We start from the raw sequence: 22,299 nt of genomic DNA on the forward strand, positions 1-22,299 counted from the left end.
TCGGGCGCGATGCCTCCTGGGAAATGTAGTTAAGCTCCGCATTCGCGATGCAGAAGATGGCGCCCGGCGTGAGCCTCGCCAGAGACCCCATCCTCGCCCACCCTGAGGTAGAAATGCGCCCCGAAATGTTTCGGCGCTCCATGGGTAGGGAGCCTTATACCCTGGCTCCTACTAAGGAGTAATCCCGGCGTGCTTGAACTGAGTTTATTATAACCCAAGGCACACCACTGCCCTCTCCCAAAGGTAGAGTTAACACAGGTAGAGTATTAAACGGAGTCGTGAGACTCGGTGTACTTACACTCCTCCCCCTAGCAGGCCGACAGTCCCACAAACTCTGGCGCAGGAAAGAAAACGCTAAAAGCGGACTCGAACTACTGAAAATTATGGGAAATGTAGTCCGCAGTCAGAAAAGTGGGAGACCTGCCAATACCAACAGATTCTGTCCAGTACTGAGCCCGGCTTGGCAGAGCCCAGGAGACCTCTGGGAGAGCCAGCCAGCCCACGGAGTGCGCAGGCGCAGACTTTCTGGCTCGCCATAGTCGTCTTTGTTTGCCGGTGAGTGTGGTTTCTGCCTTGCAAGGCGCAGATCTGGGCGTGGGACCTGGGTTTCTGGGCTCCGGATCCGGTCAGGGAGGCTGCAGGGGAGGATTCTTAGAGCCTGCGACAGGGCTGGGGAGGCTGACGGGGAAGAATCGCTTTCTGTGACGTGGAGTGTTCAAAGCCTGTGTGGATGGGGGCAGGGGTAAAAGAGGAAACGGGCGGGTTCGCGGGCGGGTTCGCGGGTGGGCGACGGACCGTGTGAGAGGGGTGTAAGAGGTCCAACTTGGGTGAGAATTGTATGGTTCCAAGTTTGTGAGGATGGATGGCATTGTGAGCTTTGAGGGGTAGTAACCTCAACCTCACTTTCTCGTTTCCAAAATAATGATAATAAAGATGCATCTTTGTGGAGTATCCGTTTTTCTGAAAGGAAAATGGCTAAGACATCCAGAGATAATTTTTAAAACGAATTTTATATAAAGGCAGAGTCATTGTAGAATAGAAAACAAAATCAGGATTAACCATTTTTTAGATGTATTTCCGAAAAACTTGTTTTTGGACATCTAGGACACCCCCACGCACCCCCCGCCCCACCCCCGGTGTACTGACTTTTCTTAATTCTTTGGAGGAACTTTGGTGAGGCAGCTTTGAGAGGCCCTGGACTAAGGAGGAGCTTTAAGAGCTAGTCTCCACTACTGTAGACAGCACAGAATTGTGAAAGATGCCCTGTCTTTGGTGCAGAGATATCAAGTAACAGATTTAAGGCTCCCTTGTTTCTGAGTGACGTGGCAGTGACTCGTAATTTGACCAGGTTTTCCCCAGACCAAATGGCCTTTGTAAATGTAGGGAAACAAATTTTCTTCTATCTATATTTATTGACGCATGCTTCCAGTATTCTATCACACCAAACATTTTTCAATAAAATGAAAAGGTACCACGGTACAAAAATTCATATATGCAAATAATAGCTTTGATATATACAAAAACTATCAGTAATAGTTATGAAGATGGTACTTTATTTATAATAGCGAAAAATCAGACAAAACACCTAGGGATAAACAAATGTATAAAGTCTATATGAAAATTATTCTTCAATGTTAGGGCAGCCCTGGTGGCTCAGCGGTTTAGCGCCGCCTTCAGCCCAGGGCCTGATCCTGGAGACCTGGGATTGAGTCCCTTGTCGGGCTCCCTGCATGGAGCCTGCTTCTCCCTCTGCCTGTGTCTCTGCGCCTCTCTGTCTCTCATGAATAAATTAAAAAAAAAAAAAAAAAAACCTTTAAAAAATGATTCTTCAATGTTAACAAAAGACCAAAAGAAAACTTGAACAAATGGAAATATACGTCATATCTTAAGTGGGAATAAGAATGTATATTCGAAGGTACATAAAGAAGCTTTTGAAATTTACACAGAAAATAAAGGTTGTCAGAGAAGGGAGATGCAATAGCTAGGGCAGGGGTAAGAATCACAGTTTTGCTTCTTTATTTCCATTTTTAACTAGGATGGAAGAATTAGAGTTCTATGTTCACTCCATTATTTTTCAGATATTTATCACTTTCTCTCACTTTTTTTAAGATTTTATTTGACAGAAAGTGACCACACACAAGCACAAGTGGGGGGGGAGGGGTAGAGGGAGAAGGAGAAGCAGAATCTCCACTGACCAGGGTACCTGTTGCTGGGCTTGATCCCAGGACTTTCAGATCATAACCTGAGCCAAAGGCAGATCCTTCACCAACTTGGCCATCCAGGTGCCCCTCGCTGCCTCATTTGAATGTTTACTTGACTTCCATTATACTACTGTCATTTGTATAATTCCAATCAACAGCAAGGAATAACCGCCCCCCCCCCCCCCCAAAAAAAAAAGCTCCACTAGTAACTTATGTTTCTGTTTGTCCCTTAACTACTCATATTCCTAAGTTTCTCACTTTGGTCATATATATATATATATATTTTTTACCTCTAAGAACAAAATTCGACTGCTGTAGCTTCACCAACAGGTAACTAACAAATGTCCATTCCTATTTGAGCCTTGTCCTGAACTACTTATTTATATATCCGATTGCCTAATGGACAGCTCCACCTTGAGGTTGCACAGGAACTTCAAACTCTATGCACAAAATGTTAGTACTGATAACTCCTGCCTCTTGTGGTTTGCCTTCATCCATTTCCCCTTTGTACTACCTGTTTTGTCAGTTCATAACACTGTCCAGCCAGATTCGAAGCCTCTTATAACTGACCAAGGGAAGAGCTTTTGAGTTTGACTCTTATCTATCACACCCCATTACAAATTGGGAGGGCCAGATTTCTTAGTTACACATAATAAATGATAAATATGTATATTTGTTGAATCAATGAATGACAATAAAATTATAGGGTACTTATAATGCTTAATTTCTCCTAGAGTAATATAACCTAGGTAAAATACTAAGCTGCTAAAAAATTTTAAGAACTCTAACCATAAAAAAATAAAAATTAAAAAATTAAAAATTTAAAAATTAAAAATTAAAAAGATAAATAAAGAACTCTAACCATGAAAAAACATGGAACAACATCCTTTACATTTTATCCATATCATTTAAAGTTGGCGACTTCAGATTTATAAGAAAAATGATTTTATGGGGGAAAATGATATTCAAAACTGACTGTTCAATCAGGAGCAAGGCCACAGGTGACACTTCCTCAGAGGTACCAGTTCAGGTTGTGAATCTGTAGAACTCTGACAACTTGGTCTCATGTAATTTCTCTGTATCACCTAAATTCTGAAAAGAATATTTCCCATTTCTGAAATGTATGGACCTTTAAATGGCATAATAGGTTTGGCCTGGGATGCAAAGTATAAATACTTTTTTTTTCCATGTGATCACATGTATGCATGTGCTCCAGCTTCTAAGCCAAAGGGTCATCATTGCTTTGTTCTTTTTTCACAGGCCAGCTTCCTTGTGCATCTACAGGAACTGCACTTGCCTTATCCTTCAAAACCTCCAAGAGTCCTGTGGCTTCAACCTGAATTATAGGATTCTGCTTTGACCCTCAACAGTAATGTCCAAATCCTGTGTCACTATTTAGAAGTGTAAGGGTACCGGTTTAAACAAGAAGAGCAATGGAGAGAGAACTGTAAAGGAGGTGCTCTTCAGGTGAGCAAGAAAGAACCTAGCAGGTATCAATGGGATAAGGGCTTGTTACAATTACTCAACCTGCAACCTCTGAAAAAAAAAATTTTTTTTTAAGATTTTATTTATTTATTCATGAGAGACACAGAGAGAGAGGGAGGCAGAGACACAGGCAGAGGGAGAAGCAGGCTCCATGCCGAGAGACACAGAGGGAGAAGCAGGCTCCATGCAGGGAGCCTGATGTGGGACTCGATCCCGGGTCTTCAGGATCACGCCCTGGGCTGAGGGCGGGCACTAAACTGTTCAGCCACCGGGGCTGCCCTCTGAAAAATTTTTTGAGTCAGTTTTCTTACCAGCCCTTTTCTTTTGGAGTAACAGTTGCTGGAAATTCCTTAGATACTTAAATAGCATTTCCAGATAACTCTTGCTTGATCAGTGCTGGGTTTTTTCTCAGATTCTGGGTGTCTGGTTGTCCTTCCAACCTCTATTCTGGATGTCAGCCTCTTCATTTGCAGTCTCAGTTTGATAAATTTTACAACCTACATGTTGTGTTCTCCCTTTCACTAACATTCTCCATTTTTCACTTTCCCCTAGTTGTTTAGACTCCGATTCAGTCATCTTGCCAAGGATTACAAAATCTGTAATCTTTCAAATCTTAGCATATAGATTTTTTTCTTTAAAATTGAATTTTCTAGGGGCGCCTGGGTAGCTCAGTCAGTTAAGCATCCAACTCATGATTTCAGCTCAGGTCATGATCTCAGGGTCATGGGATTGGGCCCACATTATACTCCACACTGGGCATGAAGCCTGCTTGGCTCTCCCTTCTCCATCTGCCCCTCCCATTCCCCAATTGTACTCTTTCTCTCTTAAAAATTTTCTTTCATATAAAATTTAACTTTCTCTCATTTCTCCCCACTTCCATCGTTATATGTCTCAGAGTTGAGTTTTACCCCTTTATCCTTTCTTATTTTCTTCCTACCTCCAACTATCATAGCACAACATTTCTCTCCCCTCTTGTTTTTTAACAATATGGCTGGCTTGGAAATTAGTCCTGATTTCCTACATGTTCACCCCTCTGTTACTTTTAAAAAGAAATAATACTACTTTTTAAAAAATCCAGTACACATACTTAATAGAAAAGTAAAACAATGGGCAGCCCGGGTGGCTCAGTGGTTTAGCACCACCTTCAGTGCAGGGTGTGATCCTGGAGACCCAGGATCGAGTTCCACGTCAGGCTCCCTGCATGGAGCCTGCTTCTCCCTCTGCCTGTGTCTCTCCCGTTCTCTCTCTCTGTGTCTCTCATTAATGAATAAATAAAATCTTTTTAAAAAAAAGAAAGAAAAGTAAAACAATGGGTATGTCTTCTAAATCCTGGCCCTCACTTCTCCATATCTGTTCCCCGGAAGCAGTCACTAGTAACTGTGTATTCTTCTAAATCTTTATATGAATATACAAGGAGGCTTTCAAGCAGAACAGTGACATGATTTGACTGTGACAAGAATACACAGCTGCTGCTGTGTTGAGAGGGGCTATAAAGTGGCAAAGGCAAAAGTAGGAAGAACACTGAGGAGCCTGTTAAATGATCTAGGCAAGACATCATGTGGCTTATGCTTTGAGGATTATGAGAAATGGCCCGATGTTGACAGTGTTTTGAAATTAAAGCTAACAGGATGTGGAGATGTAGCAGGTGTATGATCTAAGAGACAGTTGTTCAAGGCTTGAAGAATTGTGAAAATGAGGTGGCTATTTAACAAGATGAGAAGAATTTGGGAGGAATTCATTTGGGAGAACAAGAGTTTGGTTTGGGGCAGGGAAGATTAAACCCTATTAGACATCCAAGTATAGATTTTGAGTAGCAAGTGGATATGTGAATCAGTTGTGGAAAGAGGTCCAGGCTAGTGATTAAATATTTTCAAAATGTGGGATGCCTAGGTGGCTCAGTGGTTCAGCTCAGGGCGTGATCCCAGGGTCCTGGGATCAAGTCTTGCATTGGGCTTCCACTAGGGAGCCTGCTTCTCCCTCTGCCTGTGTCTCTGCTTCTCTCTGTGTGTCTCTCATGAATAAATAAATAAGATCTTTAAAAAAATATTTTCAAAATATTAATATCAGAGTGCACAAATGTCAAGGAAACTCTTAACTATATTCTGTGGAAATAGTGACCTGTTAGAACAAGACTTAGCAAACTAAAACCTACTATGTGTTTTTATGAAGAGTTACTGAAACATGGCCACATTTAGTACATCTTGTCCATTCTCTTATTGTGACTACTTTCTTTCTACAATACCTGAGTTGATTAGGCATCTGCAGATACATGATGTTGTAAAGCATGAGACAGAACTAAAAAGTTTATCATGGTAAAGCTAAGTGATTATAATAAACCCTAAAATGTACTGCTTTAAGGAATATAGGAATTGATTTCCTGGTCACATACCAGTAATGTATTGAATAGTGAATAGTGTATTGATTTGCATGGTTGCTTTGGTCTTTGTGGTCCTTTAAGCATCCAGATTTCTTCCAGATTGTCTATTTATCATTCAGTTGTGGTTGAAACTGGATCCAGCCTGGCAGAGGAGAGAGAAATCACCACTGTAGGGCAAGAGGTCAATAAACTTCTTCTGTAAAGGTCCCAATAATAAATATATAAGGCTTTGTAGACCATAGGATCTCTGCTGCAACTCCTCAGGTCAGGCATTATAGCACAAAAGTAGTTTGCTTCACATTAGACTATCTTGATTTCTATTTTGAAAATATTTTTTAAACCACAAGGTAAATGCTATTGAAAGAACCATTTTGCCTGATTTTCAGATGGTGTTGCCTAGTTCTGTTTAGAATTTTATAGTATGAGGGGGCACCTGGGTGGCTCAGTCAATTAAGCATCTCATGATCTCATGGCAGTAAGTTTGAGCCCTGTGTTGGTGGGCTCCACAATCAGTGAAGAGTCTGCTTGAGATTCTCTTTCCTCCTCCCCCCTCCTCTCTCTCCCTCACTCTCTCCCTGTCTCGCTCTCTAAAATCAATAAACCTTTCAAAAAAATTTTACACTATGAAAAATTCAATTCTGATAATGTATGAAGTATGTTGATGTCATACCTATAAAACTACAAGGAATTTTAGTTACCAAGGAGATGTCATTTCTCTGTTTTCTTTTACTAGTAATATAATGGGCTAATCCTGATCTGTTCTCCATCATGCTTTTGCAAATGTAATAAATTTAAGAATTGGAAATCTTAAAAAAAAAAGAATTGGAAATCTTTAAATAAATGCTATTACTGTAATTTGTAAAAGTTTTATAAAATCCACATGTTGAGCCATTTATGCCTTGGGCTTTAGGATGATAAAATACTTTAACAATTATCTGTATTTTTTTTCCATGTTTACTTGTCTGTTTAGGATTTCTGTGTTTTCTGGTCTCAGTTTTCTTTTTTTCCCCCAAGATTTTTTATTTATTTGAGAGACAGAGGGAGAAGCAGACTTCCCACTGAGCAGGGAGCCCAATGCAAGGCTTGATCCCAGGACTCTGAGATCATGACCTGAGCCAAAGGCAGACTCTTAACTAGCTTAGCTACCCAAGCACTCCTGGTCTCAGTATTCATATTTGGTTTTCAATTTTATTTGCATAGAGTTGAGCAAATTATCTATAGTCCTTTTCTATTTATGATCATTTCCAAATAATCATTTATTTTTGTAATTTTGCTCTTATTTCTCTTTAGTTTTTCCCTAAGAATCAACTTATGAATTTATTATTAATTCTGTTTTGCCACTTGTAATAATTAATTTTTCTTTTTTTTTTTTAAGATTTACTTTTTTATTCATGAGAGATACAGAGAGAGAGGCAGAGACACAAGCAGAGGGAGAAGCAGGCTCCCCGCAGGGAACCCCATATGGGACTCGATCCTTGATCCCGGACTACACCCTGCACCAAAGGCTGATGCTCAACCACATAGCCACCCAGGTGTCCCCCAGTAATTAATTTTTCTTATCTTTAATAATTTTTATTTTTGTTTTTATTATTTACTTTTTTAGAGAGAGAGAGCATGTGGTGGGGAGGGGCAGAAGGAAAGGGAGAGAGAGAATCCCAAGCAGGCTCCTTGCTCGGCACAGAGCCCAATCCAAGGCTCAATCTCATAGCCCAAAGATCATATACTAGGCTGAAATCAAGAGTCAGACACTTAACTGAGCCACCTAGGGGCCCCAATTTTTCTGTTTTTCTTATATTTACTTACTGTAATTTCTTAGTTTGAATGCTTAGTTTATTATGTTATTTCTTTTTAAAGTAGTGTAAACATTTATATTAAAAGCTATCCAGGGGATGCCTGGGTGGCTCAGTGGTTGAACATCTGTCTGCCTTTGGCTCAGGGCATGGTCCCGAGGTCCCGGGATCGAGTCCCACATCAGGCTCCCTGCATAGAGCCTGCTTTTCCTCCCACTGCCTATGTCTCTGCCTCTCTCTCCCTCTGTGTGTCTCTCATGTATAAATAAATAAAATCCTAAAAAAAAAAATAAAACCTATCCAGGCATTTTTCAAATGTGTTCTGTGGGATCTGATATATATTTTTTCTGAATTTTTCTGAATATTTCTGAATATTCTGCAATTTAATTTTCTCTTTAATATTTTTGTTGAAGCCAGTACATTTTGAAATTTAAAGCAACAAATTCTGTTTTTCTATTGTAATTTTTTTTCAGATAAAGTATTTTATCTGCCCTTTTCCACATTGTGGAATAGTTTTGTAGGTTTTATAGGCAAACTGTATTGGCTGATTTTAAGAATGTTCTTTGAGCCTTTAAAAAGGTGGTTATAAAACTGATTAGCTCTCTATTATAAATTAGTATATGTTTTTATTTAATGTTCCTATCTTTAGCATATTCAACTTTATGGATTTGATGCTTGAGGAAAGGTAATCTTCTCAGTTACTAATGTGTTTTTGTATCTTGGATGTCTTTGTTTTATGTATCATGATTATCTTTATTCTTTAGTTTCAGTATATCTCATACTGTTTTAGATGTGTATATAGTTTAGGTGCATTTTGTTATATCAGTTATTATTAAACATTTGCATGTGTCAAAATCATCTGGAGGGCTTGTTAAATACAGATTACTGGGGGACACCTGGGTGGCTCAGTGGTTGAGTGTCTACTTTTGGCTTAGGGCATGATCCTGGGATCCCGGAATCAAGTTCTGCAGCAGGCTCCCCATGAGGAGCCTGCTTCTCCCTCTGCCTGTGTCTCTGCCTCTCTCTGTGTCTCGAATGAATGAATGAATGAATGAATGAATAAATAAATAAATCTTTTAAAAATGCAGATTACTGGGCCTTATCTGCAGATTTTCTGGTTTAAGACATATGTACGGAGCCTGAGAATTTTCTGTATGAGCCTGTCATAGTCTTTTTCTTTTAGTAGTTCTTTTTATCTTAGTTGTGTATTGACAGTCACATTATGTTTAGTATTGGTTTTCTTATTTAATATTATGCATTCTGTTTTAAATTTGACCTCATCTTTTTTTATCCTTTTTTGTAGCATCTTTGATTTCCTTGTCTTGGATATTATGTCTTCGGAAAATTTGGAAAGCTTATTATATTTTATTATAATATGTATTATTTTATAATATTCTCTTGATTGACTTTATATTCATAACTTCCTTAGTCTTCATCTTCTGTTTCTTTAGTCCCCACTAAGGAATGATGTATATCTTATACATTAGTATGTTTTTAGTCTCCCTCCTCTCTCTACCACACAGTTGGTGATTACAATAATTATTCCAGTTTTAAATAGGATTGGCTGTACCCTTCTTACCTCCCCCCTTCATATATATGGAATTATTTGTGTCTTTGAATTTGATTGTGCATCTGTCAAAGATCTATCCATTGTTTATCCTTGAGCTTCGTTTTTAATAAAATGTCTCATCACTTTTAGCCCAGTTTCTCTAATCTTTCTACTCCTATACCATATTATAGCTTCCAGAGCAACTTGGTCCTAGGTATGTACTCTCTTATATTTCTGTTTTTCACTTCATGTTTAGGACATACATTGAAGCTCATTGAGAGAAAGGCCAGTATTTTATCCTTCGTATCTGCAGTCTTGAGCATAATGTACAAGAGGATTATTAAATAATTAGTGACTGTTGTAGACTTTGAGGTGTGTATTTACATTTTCAGCTTTATTAAGGTATAATTTATATTAAATAAAAGTCACCACCTTTAAATATATTATTTGATAAATTTGGCATTTGTATAGTCATAAAACCTAAACCAAAACAAACATACAGAATAGATTCATCAACAGTTCTGCCCTTTTCCAGTTGAACCATACCCCTCCCCCATCCCTGGTGATAACTAATTGGCTTTATGTTATTATAGCTTGCTGTTTCTAGAATTTCATATAAATGTAATCATATACTGTATAATCTTTAGCATTAATTTCTTTGACTTAGTTTTACATTTTTTGAATTCATATTATGTATGTTATTTCATACATTTTTATTGATTATTATCATATATAATTTGTCTTTTCACCAGTCAGTAGACATTTAGGTTATTTCTATTTTGGGCTATTTTGAGTAATGCTATTATGAACATTCATATACAGAGTCTTTGTGTGAACATACTCATTTTTCTTGAATAAATGCCTAGGAGTGGGGTTGCTGCATAGATAAGTGTATATTTAACTTTATAAAATATTCTGATTGTGTTCCAAAGTAGTTAAACCACTTTTCATTCCCACCTTCTGTTCCCATTGAGAGTTATACTTGTTTCATATTCTCATACTTGGATTGAAAGTTGCTTTACCTTTAGCCATTTTAGTGGATGTGTAATGTATCTCATTAGGGTTTTATTTTATTTTATTTTTAAAGATTTTATTTATTTATTCATGAGATACACAGAGAGAAAGAGAGACATAGGCAGAGGGAGAAGCAGGCTCCATGCAGGGAGCCTGATGTGGGACTTGATCCCGGGACTCCAGGATCACATCCTGGGCCAAAGGCAGGCGCCAAACCGCTGAGCCACCCAGGGATCCCCTCATTAGGGTTTTAATATGCATTTCTGATCACTAGTTAAAATGAACATCTAATGTACTTATTGGCCATTCACATATCTGATTTTGTGAAATGTCTATTCTAGTCTTTTACCCATTCTAAAAACTAGATGGTTTATCTTTTTTAGTTTTAGGAATTCAATATATTTTGGATATGAGCCCTTTATCAGTTTCTACCAGTTTGGCTTTTCTTTTTGTTAACTGTGTTTTTGAAGGGCTTTCATTTTTAATTTTGGTGAAGTCTACCATTTTCTCTTTTTATATTAATAGTTTTAATACTTATGTTAAGGTTTTTTATTCATTTTGAGTGAATTTTTGCATATGGCATGCAGTGAAGATAGAGGGCTTTTGTTTTCTAATTATGTATTATAGCATTGATATGGGTGAGAGCATATTACTAGAGTCAGTTCTTGCATAAGGAAATGAGGAGGGGCACCTGGCTGGCTCAGTTGGTAGGCCATATGACTTTGATCTTGGGATTGTAAATTTGAACCCCATGTTGGGTGTAGAGATTACTTAAAAAATAAAATCTTTTTTTTTTTTTTTTTTTTTAAGGAAAGAAAATGAGGATAAAATTTTGAGAGGGACAGATCACATAGGAGACTTCTAGTTAGTGACTAGAAAACAATTATAAAAGAAAGAATTCAGAAGGGGGACAAGAAAAGAGCTCTTCACAAAAGAGAGCTTTGGTACCAGTTATTTCAGACATAATGAAAGGGAAACATGAAAACTGAAGTTGATGGCAATGACAGTTTCTATATTTAGAAATGACAGTATAATCAAAACACTGCAGTAAATCAAATTTCAAAGCAAGAATGGCTGTTTTCTAGCCTTTGTTTCACTAAATGTGTACTTTGCCGTTTAGCCATGTAAAATTCAACTGCAATCAGATAAAGAGACCATCTATAGATACTATACAATTCTAGATCAGTTAGAGTTGAGAGGTCCAAATCAAGTACATCTCTGAGAATATAACAAATAGGGACTTTTATTTATTTATTTTAAATATTTACTTATTTATTCATTAATTCATGAGAGGCAGAGACATAGGCAGAGGGAGAAGCAGACTGCCTGCAGGGAGCCTGATGTGGGACTCACTCCCAGGACCCTGGGATGACATCCTGAGCCAAAGGCAGACACTCAACCCCTGAGCCACCCAGGCATCCCAAATAGGGCTTTTAAAAGTGAAATAGGGGGTGCCTGGCTGGCTCAGTTGGAGGAATGTGTGACTCTTGAACTTGGAGTTGTGAGTTTGAGCCCCACATGGGATGTAGATATTACTTAAAAAACTATTTTTTTAAAAAAAGTGGAATACTAGTAGCCCAGTTCCTATTCCACATAGGCAACCACTTTCAACTCATTTAACTGAGTCTATTGGTGTTTATTCCCACATTTTATACAGCTATTTTATCTACTTTTGATTTAAACATTTTAAGATAGTGTCAGCTTAGGAGCACTTGGCTGGCTTAATTGATAGAGCATGCAACTCTTAATCTCAGGGTTGTAAATTCAAGCCCCACATTGGATATAAAGATTACTTAAAAATAAAATCTTCTAGGGACACCTAGGTGGCACAGTTGGTTAAGCATCTAACTCTTGGTTTCACTTAAGGTCTGATCTCAGGGTCCTCTTCAGTGGAATCTGCTTAACATTCTCTTCTCTCTTTGCCCTTCCCCCTTCTCTCTCTCTCACTCAAACAAAATCTTTTAAAATATGTAATTTATGGGCAGCCCGGGTGGCTCAGCGGTTTAGCGCCACCTTCAGCCCAGGGCTGAAGATTCTGGAGACCCGGGATGGAGTCCCACGTCAGGCTCCCTGCATGGAGCCTGCTTCTCCGTCTGCCTGTGTCTCAGCCTTTCTCTGTCTCTGTGTCTCTCATGAATAAATCAAATCTTTAAAAATAATAATAATAGGGGATCCCTGGGTGGCTCAGTGGTTTAGCGCCTGCCTTTGGCCCAGGGCGCAATCCTGGAGTCCCGGGATCGAGTCCCACGTCGGGCTCCCTGCATGGAGCCTGCTTCTCCCTCTGCCTGTGTCTCTACCTCTCTCTCTCTCTCTCTATGTCTATCATGAATAAATAAATAAAATCTTTAAATAAAAAATATGTAATTTATATAATCAGCTTGTTAACATGAAAGATGGAATTGAGAGAATTTCCTGCATTCATTTTCCTTTGTGTTTTCTCTGGAACTCCTTTAGGAAATGTCGAATCTCCTGGATGCCTTCACTAACCCACTAATTTTCCAATCATCATTTCTTTCTCCCTTCCTTTTTTTTATTCTGGGAGGTTTCCTGGACCTTTTTCTCCCAAGCTGTTGAATTTTTGAGGTAAACATCATATTGTTTATTTGCAAAAGCACTTTTTATAGAACCCTGTTAAAATTTAAGTGTTATACAAGCTCTTAGCTTTCTGTAGTACTAATTATAGTATTGTATGTGTGTGTTCTTTTGTTCCTTTCCTTATTTTTTCCTACTTGTTTTGATCTTTCACCTTAGAGCTTTCATCAAATTTTTGTGATCTTTAGTGCTATATTAATATTTAACATTGAAGTACCAGAAATATTACTGTAGTAGGTATGCATGGTTGGAGCTTATAAAATGGTGGGCTTTGCTATGCATCATTCAATCAGATATCTAGATATTTCTTTTATAGGACTCCAAATGTTAGTATCTATAAATGTTCTCATGGTCTTCTCATTTTTTTCAGAAAAGAACCCTTCTGTTGTCTGACACCAGTAACCCCAGCATTTCTAACAAGCATCACTAGAAAGGGATTAGGACCCTATTCTGCATAAGAACTTTTACTCATTACCTTGTTTTCACTATTATAATCTTCTTTGCCTATCATCACTAAATTTGGAGCCTCCTATTTATACTTTGGATAATAAATTCCTATTTCCTTCCAGTTAAGAAGATTGGGTACATTGGCTGCTTTTTTTTTTTTTTTTTTAAGATTGATTGATTGATTGATGATAGACATATATATAGAGAGAGAGCGAGGCAGAGACACAGGAGGAGGGAGAAGCAGGCTCCATGCCAGGAGCCCGACACGGGACTCGATCCTGGGACTCCAGGATCATGCCCTGGGCCAAAGGCAGGCGCTAAACCGCTGAGCCACCCAGGGATCCCCCCGGCTGCTGCTTTTATAATCATTTTTTATAAGTCTCACCTTCCACTCTCACCTAGTCTATCCAGTTATAGAGTCTTTGTGTTGACAAATTACCTTGTTTCTAGGTGGCACCGTTTTCTGTGGGCTTTTAAGTCATTCGATTCTGCTGTTAATTTATAATTCTTTATTTTCTGTCCTTCCAAAATTTCCTAAAACATCTCATCCACTGGTGTCTCTCCAGCCTCTTAATGCTTATGAATATATGCCCTTCATCCTCTTAATGTCATTTTAATGGACTTTCAGAAAAATAGAGCTTATCTTATTTAACCACACATCCTCTTTAATAATTCTTCTATTCATATTATTTTTTATCCTTTTGCCCGAGGCTCTCCCAATTTTATGCGTTTGTCCTTTCATCCTGTTTGTCATGGGGTTTTTATGTTTTATTTTACTTATTTATAAAGTGTACAAAATTACATTAAAAGCTGTTTAAGGGGCACCTGAAAAAAGTAAATTTAAAACATTTTTAAAGGGGGGGGTGCATCTGAATGGCTCAGTCAGTTAAGTGTCCAACTCTTGATCTGGCTCAGGTCTTGATCTCAGGGTTGTGAATTGAGCCCCACATAAAAAAGCAGTTTAAGCTACATGCAACTATAAATGTTACTTGTGTTTAAGCTTTCTTTTATACTGGTAAACTAGGTTTGAAATAAAGACTCTGTTTTACAATATCACATTTCTGAAATTTTATTAATAACATTGGAAAAAATCACAAGTGTTAGTGGTATTGATGATGACAGCTACTTTACTGGATTTTTACTACATGTGAGGCACTAAATATTTTAGTTATAGCTCTTTTCAATTATGATTTTTTTGTATTCCCTTTTAGAAAAGGACTGGGAAATTTATAAATAAAAACACAACATGGAAGACATGTGAGTTGAGTCTCATTCTTCTCCAGGAAAATACAGCTAAGAAAAAATTCAGAAAACCTGCGTAACAGAAAGTACTTCCTCTGAGCACAGACACTGTTTCTTTAAGACTATATGTATGGGACATAAGGGAATTTTGAACATAATGTAAACATATAAGAGAAGCTATCTAAGAAAGAACCATTAAGAATACAGTGATGTCATATAGTTAATCCCAGTCTGTAATTGTCTAATCTCAGGATAAGCAATGTGAAGTCTTTGAATATAAATTCAACTTCATTAGCTACCTGGGGATTAATTTTGGAGAGAAACCATATGAATCTGATGAATGTGAAAAATCTTTTGTCTATGTCACATGTCAAGAGCTACTGAGGAATTCTTGTTGGAAAAAATATCTGTGCATGATAAAAATGTTAGAAAGCCTTCAGCTTGAAGCAGATCTCCTTCAGCATGATCAAATTCATAGTAGAGAGAAACCTCATGAATGCGATGAATGTGGAAAAACCTTTAACCTGAAGCAAAACCTCATAGAACATAAGAAAATGCATACTGGAGAAAAGTCACATGAATGTACTGAATGTGGTAAAGTTTTCTCTCGAGTCTCATCCCTTACTCTACATTTGAGAAGTCATATGGGAAAGAAACCATATAAATGTAATAAATGTGGAAAAGCCTTCAGCCAGAAAAGAAACTTCCTTTCTCATCAGAAACATCATACTGGAGAGAAACTTTATGAATGTGGGAAAGCTTCTATTCAGATGCCAGGCCTCATTAAACACCAGAGAAATCATACTGGAAACAAACCCTATACATGTAAGGAATGTGGAAAAGCCTTCAATGGCAAATCATATCTCACTGAGCATGAGAAAATCCATACAGGAGAGAAACCATTTGAATGTAATCAATGTGGAAGGGCCTTCAGCCAGAAGCAATACCTCATTAAACATCAGAATATCCACAGTGGAAAGAAACCCTTTAAATGTAATGAATGTGGAAAAGCCTTTAGCCAGAAGGAAAACCTTATTATCCATCAAAGAATACATACCGGAGAGAAACCTTATGAATGCAAAGGGTGTGGGAAAGCTTTCATTCAGAAGTCAAGCCTCATTAGACACCAGAGAAGTCATACGGGAGAGAAGCCCTATATATGTAAAGAATGTGGGAAAGCCTTCAGTGGCAAATCAAATCTCACTGAGCATGAGAAAATTCATATTGGAGAGAAACCCTATAAATGTAATGAATGTGGAACAATCTTTAGGCAGAAGCAATACCTCATTAAACATCACAATATTCATACAGGAGAGAAACCCTATGAATGTAATAAATGTGGAAAAGCCTTCTCTAGAATCACATCACTCATTGTGCATGTGAGAATTCATACAGGTGATAAACCTTATGAATGTAAAATATGTGGGAAAGCCTTCTGTCAAAGCTCATCTCTTACTGTTCATATGAGAAGCCATACAGGTGAGAAGCCCTACGGTTGTAATGAATGTGGGAAAGCCTTCTCTCAGTTCTCAACTCTTGCTCTACATATGAGAATCCACACTGGAGAAAAACCTTATCAGTGTAGTGAATGTGGCAAAGCTTTTAGCCAGAAGTCACATCATATTAGACACCAGAGGATTCATACTCACTAAAACTCTATGAATGCCTTGAATTTAGCAAAACTTTCATCAGAACACACATTTAATGTTACACTGAATATTTGTTTTACAATAAAGTGACATGAATGTGGGAAATACTTTACCAACAACTCAAAACTTAAATACTAACAATTTTAATAAGTATCTTAATATCATGAAAACTTAGGTACTCCCAGAACTCCCACAACAAACATTGTTAATGATGTACTGTTAGGAGCAATCTAATTGAAGTAAGGATCCAGTCATGAACACCAAGCAACATGGTTCTGGAAGGTCTACCTGATGCATTAAGAGGTATAAAGATTTGACATTAAGAGAACTGTCATTTTAAAAATGTTTTGCTACATATGTAATGAAAATTATTTGTTCTTGGTGCATTTGTAGAAGTCAGAAATTGGAACAGAATATTATCTTCAGAAACATGCATGCCTTTATGGGGAATTGTTAACTGATAGAGGTGGTATCACCAGTTGGTAGGGAAATCATGGATGATTCAAAAAATGGTCTCAGGGTAACTGACTCTTCATGTGGAAAAATATTAGATCTCTGCTGTAGTAATACATTATTTATTATAAAATCCAAAAGTACTGAAGATTAGAATGCAAAAAGCAAAACTTAGTAATATAAGAATTTTATAGGAGGATGTTTTTAAAACCTTGGAGTAGGAGGGAATTTCTAAAATAGATTCCAGAATACTCACTCTTGAGTATACATGCATATCCCCACAAAACCGATACATGTACCTAGGGAGTCATGTACTTCTATGTTCATTGAAGCACGAATTATATTAGCAAAAAATTGGAAACAAATATCTGTTGCTTGTGAAATGGATAAATAAAATGTGATAAGAGCACACAGTAGAATATTCTGAGTAAAGTATAACAGGTTTTATACACACACACACACACACACACACATAGAAAGAAAGACCTGAAAAATCATGTAGAGTGAAAATGAAGGGATAAATATAATCGTAACTGAATTTGAATGAAATCAACACTAACAAACACTAGTATTAAGCATTGATTATGAATAAATATTTTTATGTAAAGCTAAAGAATGAATTGGAAGGATACACACTCAATTTCCAAAAGTGGTTGCCTCTAGAAAGAAAGGTAGTGGGAAAGAAATAGCTAAAAGATACTTCAGTTTTGTATCTATATAACTATGATTAAAAAGAAATAAAGACTCCAGATAACTATAACAAAATGATAGTTACGTCTGGGTTATAGTAATGTGTTTTATTGTTTGTACTATTTCTGAAAATTAAAAAAGATAAAGATAGGACTAGGAAAGGTGTACATGGAGTACGTGTAATATAGACTCACAGTCCAGATAGATGCTAATATTTTATAGGAAATATTTCTAAAATCATAAGTCATTTTTGAAAATTGGGATGGTAGCTTAAATTATTTAAATTTACTCTTGCATGTGACGTCACTAATCTGTGTGATCTCTTAGAAGTTATAGCATGATTGTGCAACAGGTTGGTTGGATTACATTCATTTAAAGATCATTTAATAATATATGCACAGACTTGATATTAAAAATTGGTTTCTACTGAAATATTTATTAGAAATCTTAAAAGTCCACATACTAGTGTTGGCATTAAGAATTTGATATTTTTAAAATGATGAAACTAAGTTACTCTCAAACTTTTAAACATGCCACTAAGTAAAATGTCAATTCTTGTGTATCTCACCTTCAATTTTAACCTCAGACTTTTTTTCTTAATCTGCCAGATACACTCAATCAGTACCCCCTGTTTGTTTCTTTGGGGAAAGTAGTGCTAAAAAAGATCTGAGACCTAAACAATATTGTTTTATTTGAAGCAAATCTTTCTGAGAATTTTTGTTTATTCAATCTCTTTCCACAACAACTTAACATAGAAAAAGTTGTTAGTGCTCTTTTTGAATAGTGATAAAAATGCATACACAACATTTAAACCTTAGGCATATTTCAAATATATCAATTTCTTTTAAGTTCAAAATAATTAAATGCTAATAGAACTGTATCACTATACTACTTGTTAGAGGTTTTGAACATTGGTCTTGAGAGAAGATTATAAATTCCAGGGGTTGGTTTTCTGGGGTAATGTACCCAAATAACCTGTATATCTACATGAATCTAAATTATCCTTCATTTTCTTCCATTCCTCATTAAGCATTCCCCTCATGTTCCTTAAGTGTTTCACCCTTGAGCTTGTGCAGTTTTGAAGTCACCAGAGCAACTGAAAACTCTTCATTTTTTTTTATTAAAAGATTTTATTTATTCATGAGAGATACAGAGAGAGAGGCAGAGACACAGGCAGAGGGAGAAGCAGGCTCCATGCAGGGAGCCTGATGCGGGATTTGATCCTGGGACTCCAGGATCACGCCCTGGGCCGAAGGCAGGTGCTAAACTGCTGAGCCACCCAGGGATCCCAAAAACTCTTAATTCAAACCAAACTAGGAGGGATTACCTTTTGGTGCCAGTAGTTGGCTAATGCCAAGGTACAACAACGATTAGGATAGTCACATAGAGTAAGATGAGTAATATCTGTGATACTGCACACTTCAAATTTACTCTGACATTCCCCCTTACTGATTCAACTTGTTGCTAGTTATTTGCCACCACAAAGAACACTACAATAAGCACTCTTAAAATTGGACCTTAAGTATCAGATATGTTTATTTCTAGGGGATAGATTACAGACAAGAGATTGTTAGATCAAAGGACATATGCTATTTTTTTTTATTTTAATAGATGCTATCAGTCATTTTCAAAAACAACTCTCCTCTAACACTGCAACAGATATATTACTTAAATTCATGTTGATGAGTATAACCACCTGCTCCTAGATTTGCTTCTTTGTAAATTTTTATAATGTTAGCTCATTTTCCTATAGGATTATTTATCTCTGTCAATTTTTAAGACCTCTTTAGACATTAAAGACATTAGGAATTTGTCTAATTTTTGTCTAATTTGTCTAATCACAAAAAAATGATTTTTCCATTAAAATACCCTAAATTTCTGTGTAACCAGATATGTATTAATTTTTTCTAAGCTTATGAATTGGTTAAGATATTTTAATCTTTCGATTGTATATTTCTTAGGTTTTCCTTGCAAGTTGTTTATTTGCTTTTTTCAATATGTAAATATCTGGTCTATCTAGAATTTAATTTTTAATGTCATATAAAAAAGAGGATTCCTTGTTATTTTCTTCCATATGGGTTTCCAGTTATACAAGCACAATTTGTTAAAATAATCCATCTATTCAGCAGCTGGTCACATTGTTCTGACCAACTTGTGGTGTCCACCAACAGCAATCACAGATTTGAACCACCAATCAAAAAAACAAAACAGGCTTTAACCCAGTTTATTATTAGCCTTGCCCTGACCAAAAAACCAAAAACACCTTCATAGTCCTGTGACTGCCCAAGTAAGCACAGTTTCCAGGGCCTCCACACTGCTCAGGGGAGAAAAGGTCAGAATGGATGTGGTTTACCTAAGCATTGGGAAACATTAACATTCTCATCCAGGACATCTTATGGTAACCCAGTACTGCATCTGCATGGTGTGATATACACACCCAGTTGTGAAACTGATACCCACTTAAGCACAGGGAAGCTGCTGCCTTGGTTTCCCAAGACTTATGATGCCTTAGTCATATAGACTATTGATATCTACATGCCAATTCACAGCTTCCCCACAACCTGCCTCAGTCCAGGTACAGGATATAAATGAGAAATCTACAGTAGTATTTTCTTCAAGGAAACTGGTAGAATGGTCATCTTTCCAGACATGGGTCAGTGGGAAAGGCCTATTCTTAATTCTTTACCAATACCATCCTTTTCTGTTCAACTAAAACTTAGCTATGTAATCCTTTAACCACATGATCTTTTCTTCATTCAACTGAAACTGCCTTGTACTTTCATTTATACCAAGACCTATTTCTGTATTCTCATTTCACTAATCTATTTTTCTACTTCTATATTAATATATTAGTTGATAAACTGATTTAACATTAGCCTTATTGTATTTTGATATTGCATAAAAGACCAAGTCCTCCTTGCTGCATAATTTTATTGGCTATTCTAAGTTAATTTTCTTCCTATATAAATGAAGACTGTGTTCTTGAAATACAAAAATGCTTTGATATTCTAGTTGGAATTGCATCAAATTTATATTATTTATTTTGGGAGAAATGACATTTCTGATTTTAAGTCTGACCCAAATTATAGTGTGCCTTTGCATTTTTCAAACTATGATCATGTCTTTCAGCATGAGGCTCCTGAACAAAGTACTTTGAATGCCATCCCTGCTTAACCTATTTTTTAAAAGTCTGTTAGTTGGGTGAATGAGAAAAATCCCTATTAGGAACTATTGTACCCCCCCCCCCCCCCAATTCATACATTGAAGCCCTGATCTCTAGTGTGATGGTATTTGGAGATGGCACTGTAAGGAAATAATTAGGTTTAGATTAGGTCATGAGGGTAGGACACTCATGATGGGAAAAGTACCCATAAAATGGAAGAGAAAGATTATAAGAGGTTGCTTTGCATGTGTATACACCAAGGAAAGGTCATATGAATGCGGCACAGAGAAAGCAGCTATCCACAAGCCAGGAACTGGACCTTCACCAGAATTTTGCCAGCACTTTGATCATGGGATTCCCCAGCCTCTAGAACTGTAAGAAATAAATGTTTGTTGTTTAAACCACCCAGTCTATGGTATTTTTTTTTACAATGCCCAAGCTAAGACAATCCTTTTCCTGCTTAATTATGTGCTCCTAATATGTGGTAAGACAAAAGCACTTTTCATTAGGAGAGTAAAATCCCAATTGTATTTTTGATAAGGTCTGTAATTTTTAGCAGTTTATAAAGCTTCCCCGACCTTACTCATTTAAAAGTAAAAATTATTGGAACAGGAAATAAAAATACAGTTCCTGGAGTGACATCTTAAAAACGCAGAACTAGGAATCTCCAAGCTATTGTTCCCTTACAGAAACTGGAAAAACAAAAAAACTTTCTGAGCCAACTTTGTAATACCTCTGGAAAACAGTCAATGGTTTATAGAAACAAGCAAATGCCCAAACAAGCCAAAAGCCATCTTCAAAATGTTATTAATGTTTTGTGGCATTTTTACTCTTGTCCCAACTCTCCCTTGCGTGGTATTGATATGGGCTGCCCAGTTTCACCCCTCAAACTGGAGGAAGCAGACTGGACCATGTTTCCAAATTGTATACATCTGTTCTAACCTGTCTTGAGGATACATGAAGGAACAATGAAAGCATCATCTGTTTCACATTACTCAAAATGCAGGTGGAAAAGGAGCAGATGCTGCTCCTAAAACTTACAAGGTAGACTGCAAGTTCACAGTCTGAAGATTGGACAAGTGGAAATGTATAGTCAGGGAATAAGGTGAGGGTCAGTGCCTGAAAAAATTCTAAGGAAACACCAGGGGTAATGGTGTTCTGGTTAAACCAACCAAACAGGATCCCTGCTGAAGGCAGGCCAGCCTGATCACACAGCACCCGGGTGAAGGCAGAGGGTGAGGAACCTGATCAGGTATCAGGGGTGATCACATATTAAAGGTAGAGGGTTCTAGTTAAACTGACAGGGTTCTTACTAAATCTTGATTTTATAAGTAAATGCACAGATCTAGAAAGTTCAAAAGTGACTAAAGTTTGGTCAAAAAATCTTTGTCACTGAATTGTTGGCACTTGGGCAAAAGTAAGACCTTGGGGTTAATTTTACTAATGTGCCATTAATGACCCATTTCAGAGACTTCTGAAAACAAACTACATGTCGATTAGCAGTTCAAAAGAATGTCCTAAGTCAAAAGAGTTAGTATGGAAGTACTGGTCTCAAGAAGATGCAGGCAAAACTGTACTAATAAACTATTGATTTCAGAGGGTTACGGCCAGATCCATTGAGTTATAGGAAGAAAAAGCTTGGGAATG

At 37.2% G+C, this 22,299-nt stretch overlaps 1 protein-coding gene across 3 annotated transcripts; it reads left to right on the forward strand.

Moving 5' to 3' along the window:
• The first annotated feature begins 27 nt into the window (after nt 1-27).
• Nucleotides 28-21,056, forward strand: ZNF260 (zinc finger protein 260). Of its 3 annotated transcripts, none has more exons than XM_072755611.1 (3): nt 28-555; nt 3,462-3,668; nt 14,667-21,056. In XM_072755611.1, the coding sequence occupies exon 3, from the start codon at nt 15,111-15,113 to the stop codon at nt 16,347-16,349; it is 1,239 nt and encodes a 412-aa protein (XP_072611712.1). In that variant the 5' UTR covers nt 28-555; nt 3,462-3,668; nt 14,667-15,110; the 3' UTR covers nt 16,350-21,056. The 3 variants fall into 3 exon arrangements, with proteins under 3 accessions (XP_072611712.1, XP_025866055.1, XP_072611858.1); XM_026010270.2 differs by having other exon boundaries at nt 41-555; nt 3,462-3,691; XM_072755757.1 differs by lacking the exons at nt 28-555; nt 3,462-3,668 and adding exons at nt 9,553-9,616; nt 12,871-12,999.
• The last annotated feature ends 1,243 nt before the right edge of the window (nt 21,057-22,299 follow it).

This window comes from Vulpes vulpes, chromosome 1 (genome assembly GCF_048418805.1).
Source record: "Vulpes vulpes isolate BD-2025 chromosome 1, VulVul3, whole genome shotgun sequence".
Classification (NCBI taxonomy): Eukaryota; Metazoa; Chordata; class Mammalia; order Carnivora; family Canidae; genus Vulpes; species Vulpes vulpes.

Bases quoted from the DNA above. Each gene is read 5' to 3' on its own strand.
- ZNF260 (XM_072755611.1), top strand. From the start codon at position 15,111: ATGATAAAAATGTTAGAAAGCCTTCAGCTTGAAGCAGATCTCCTTCAG.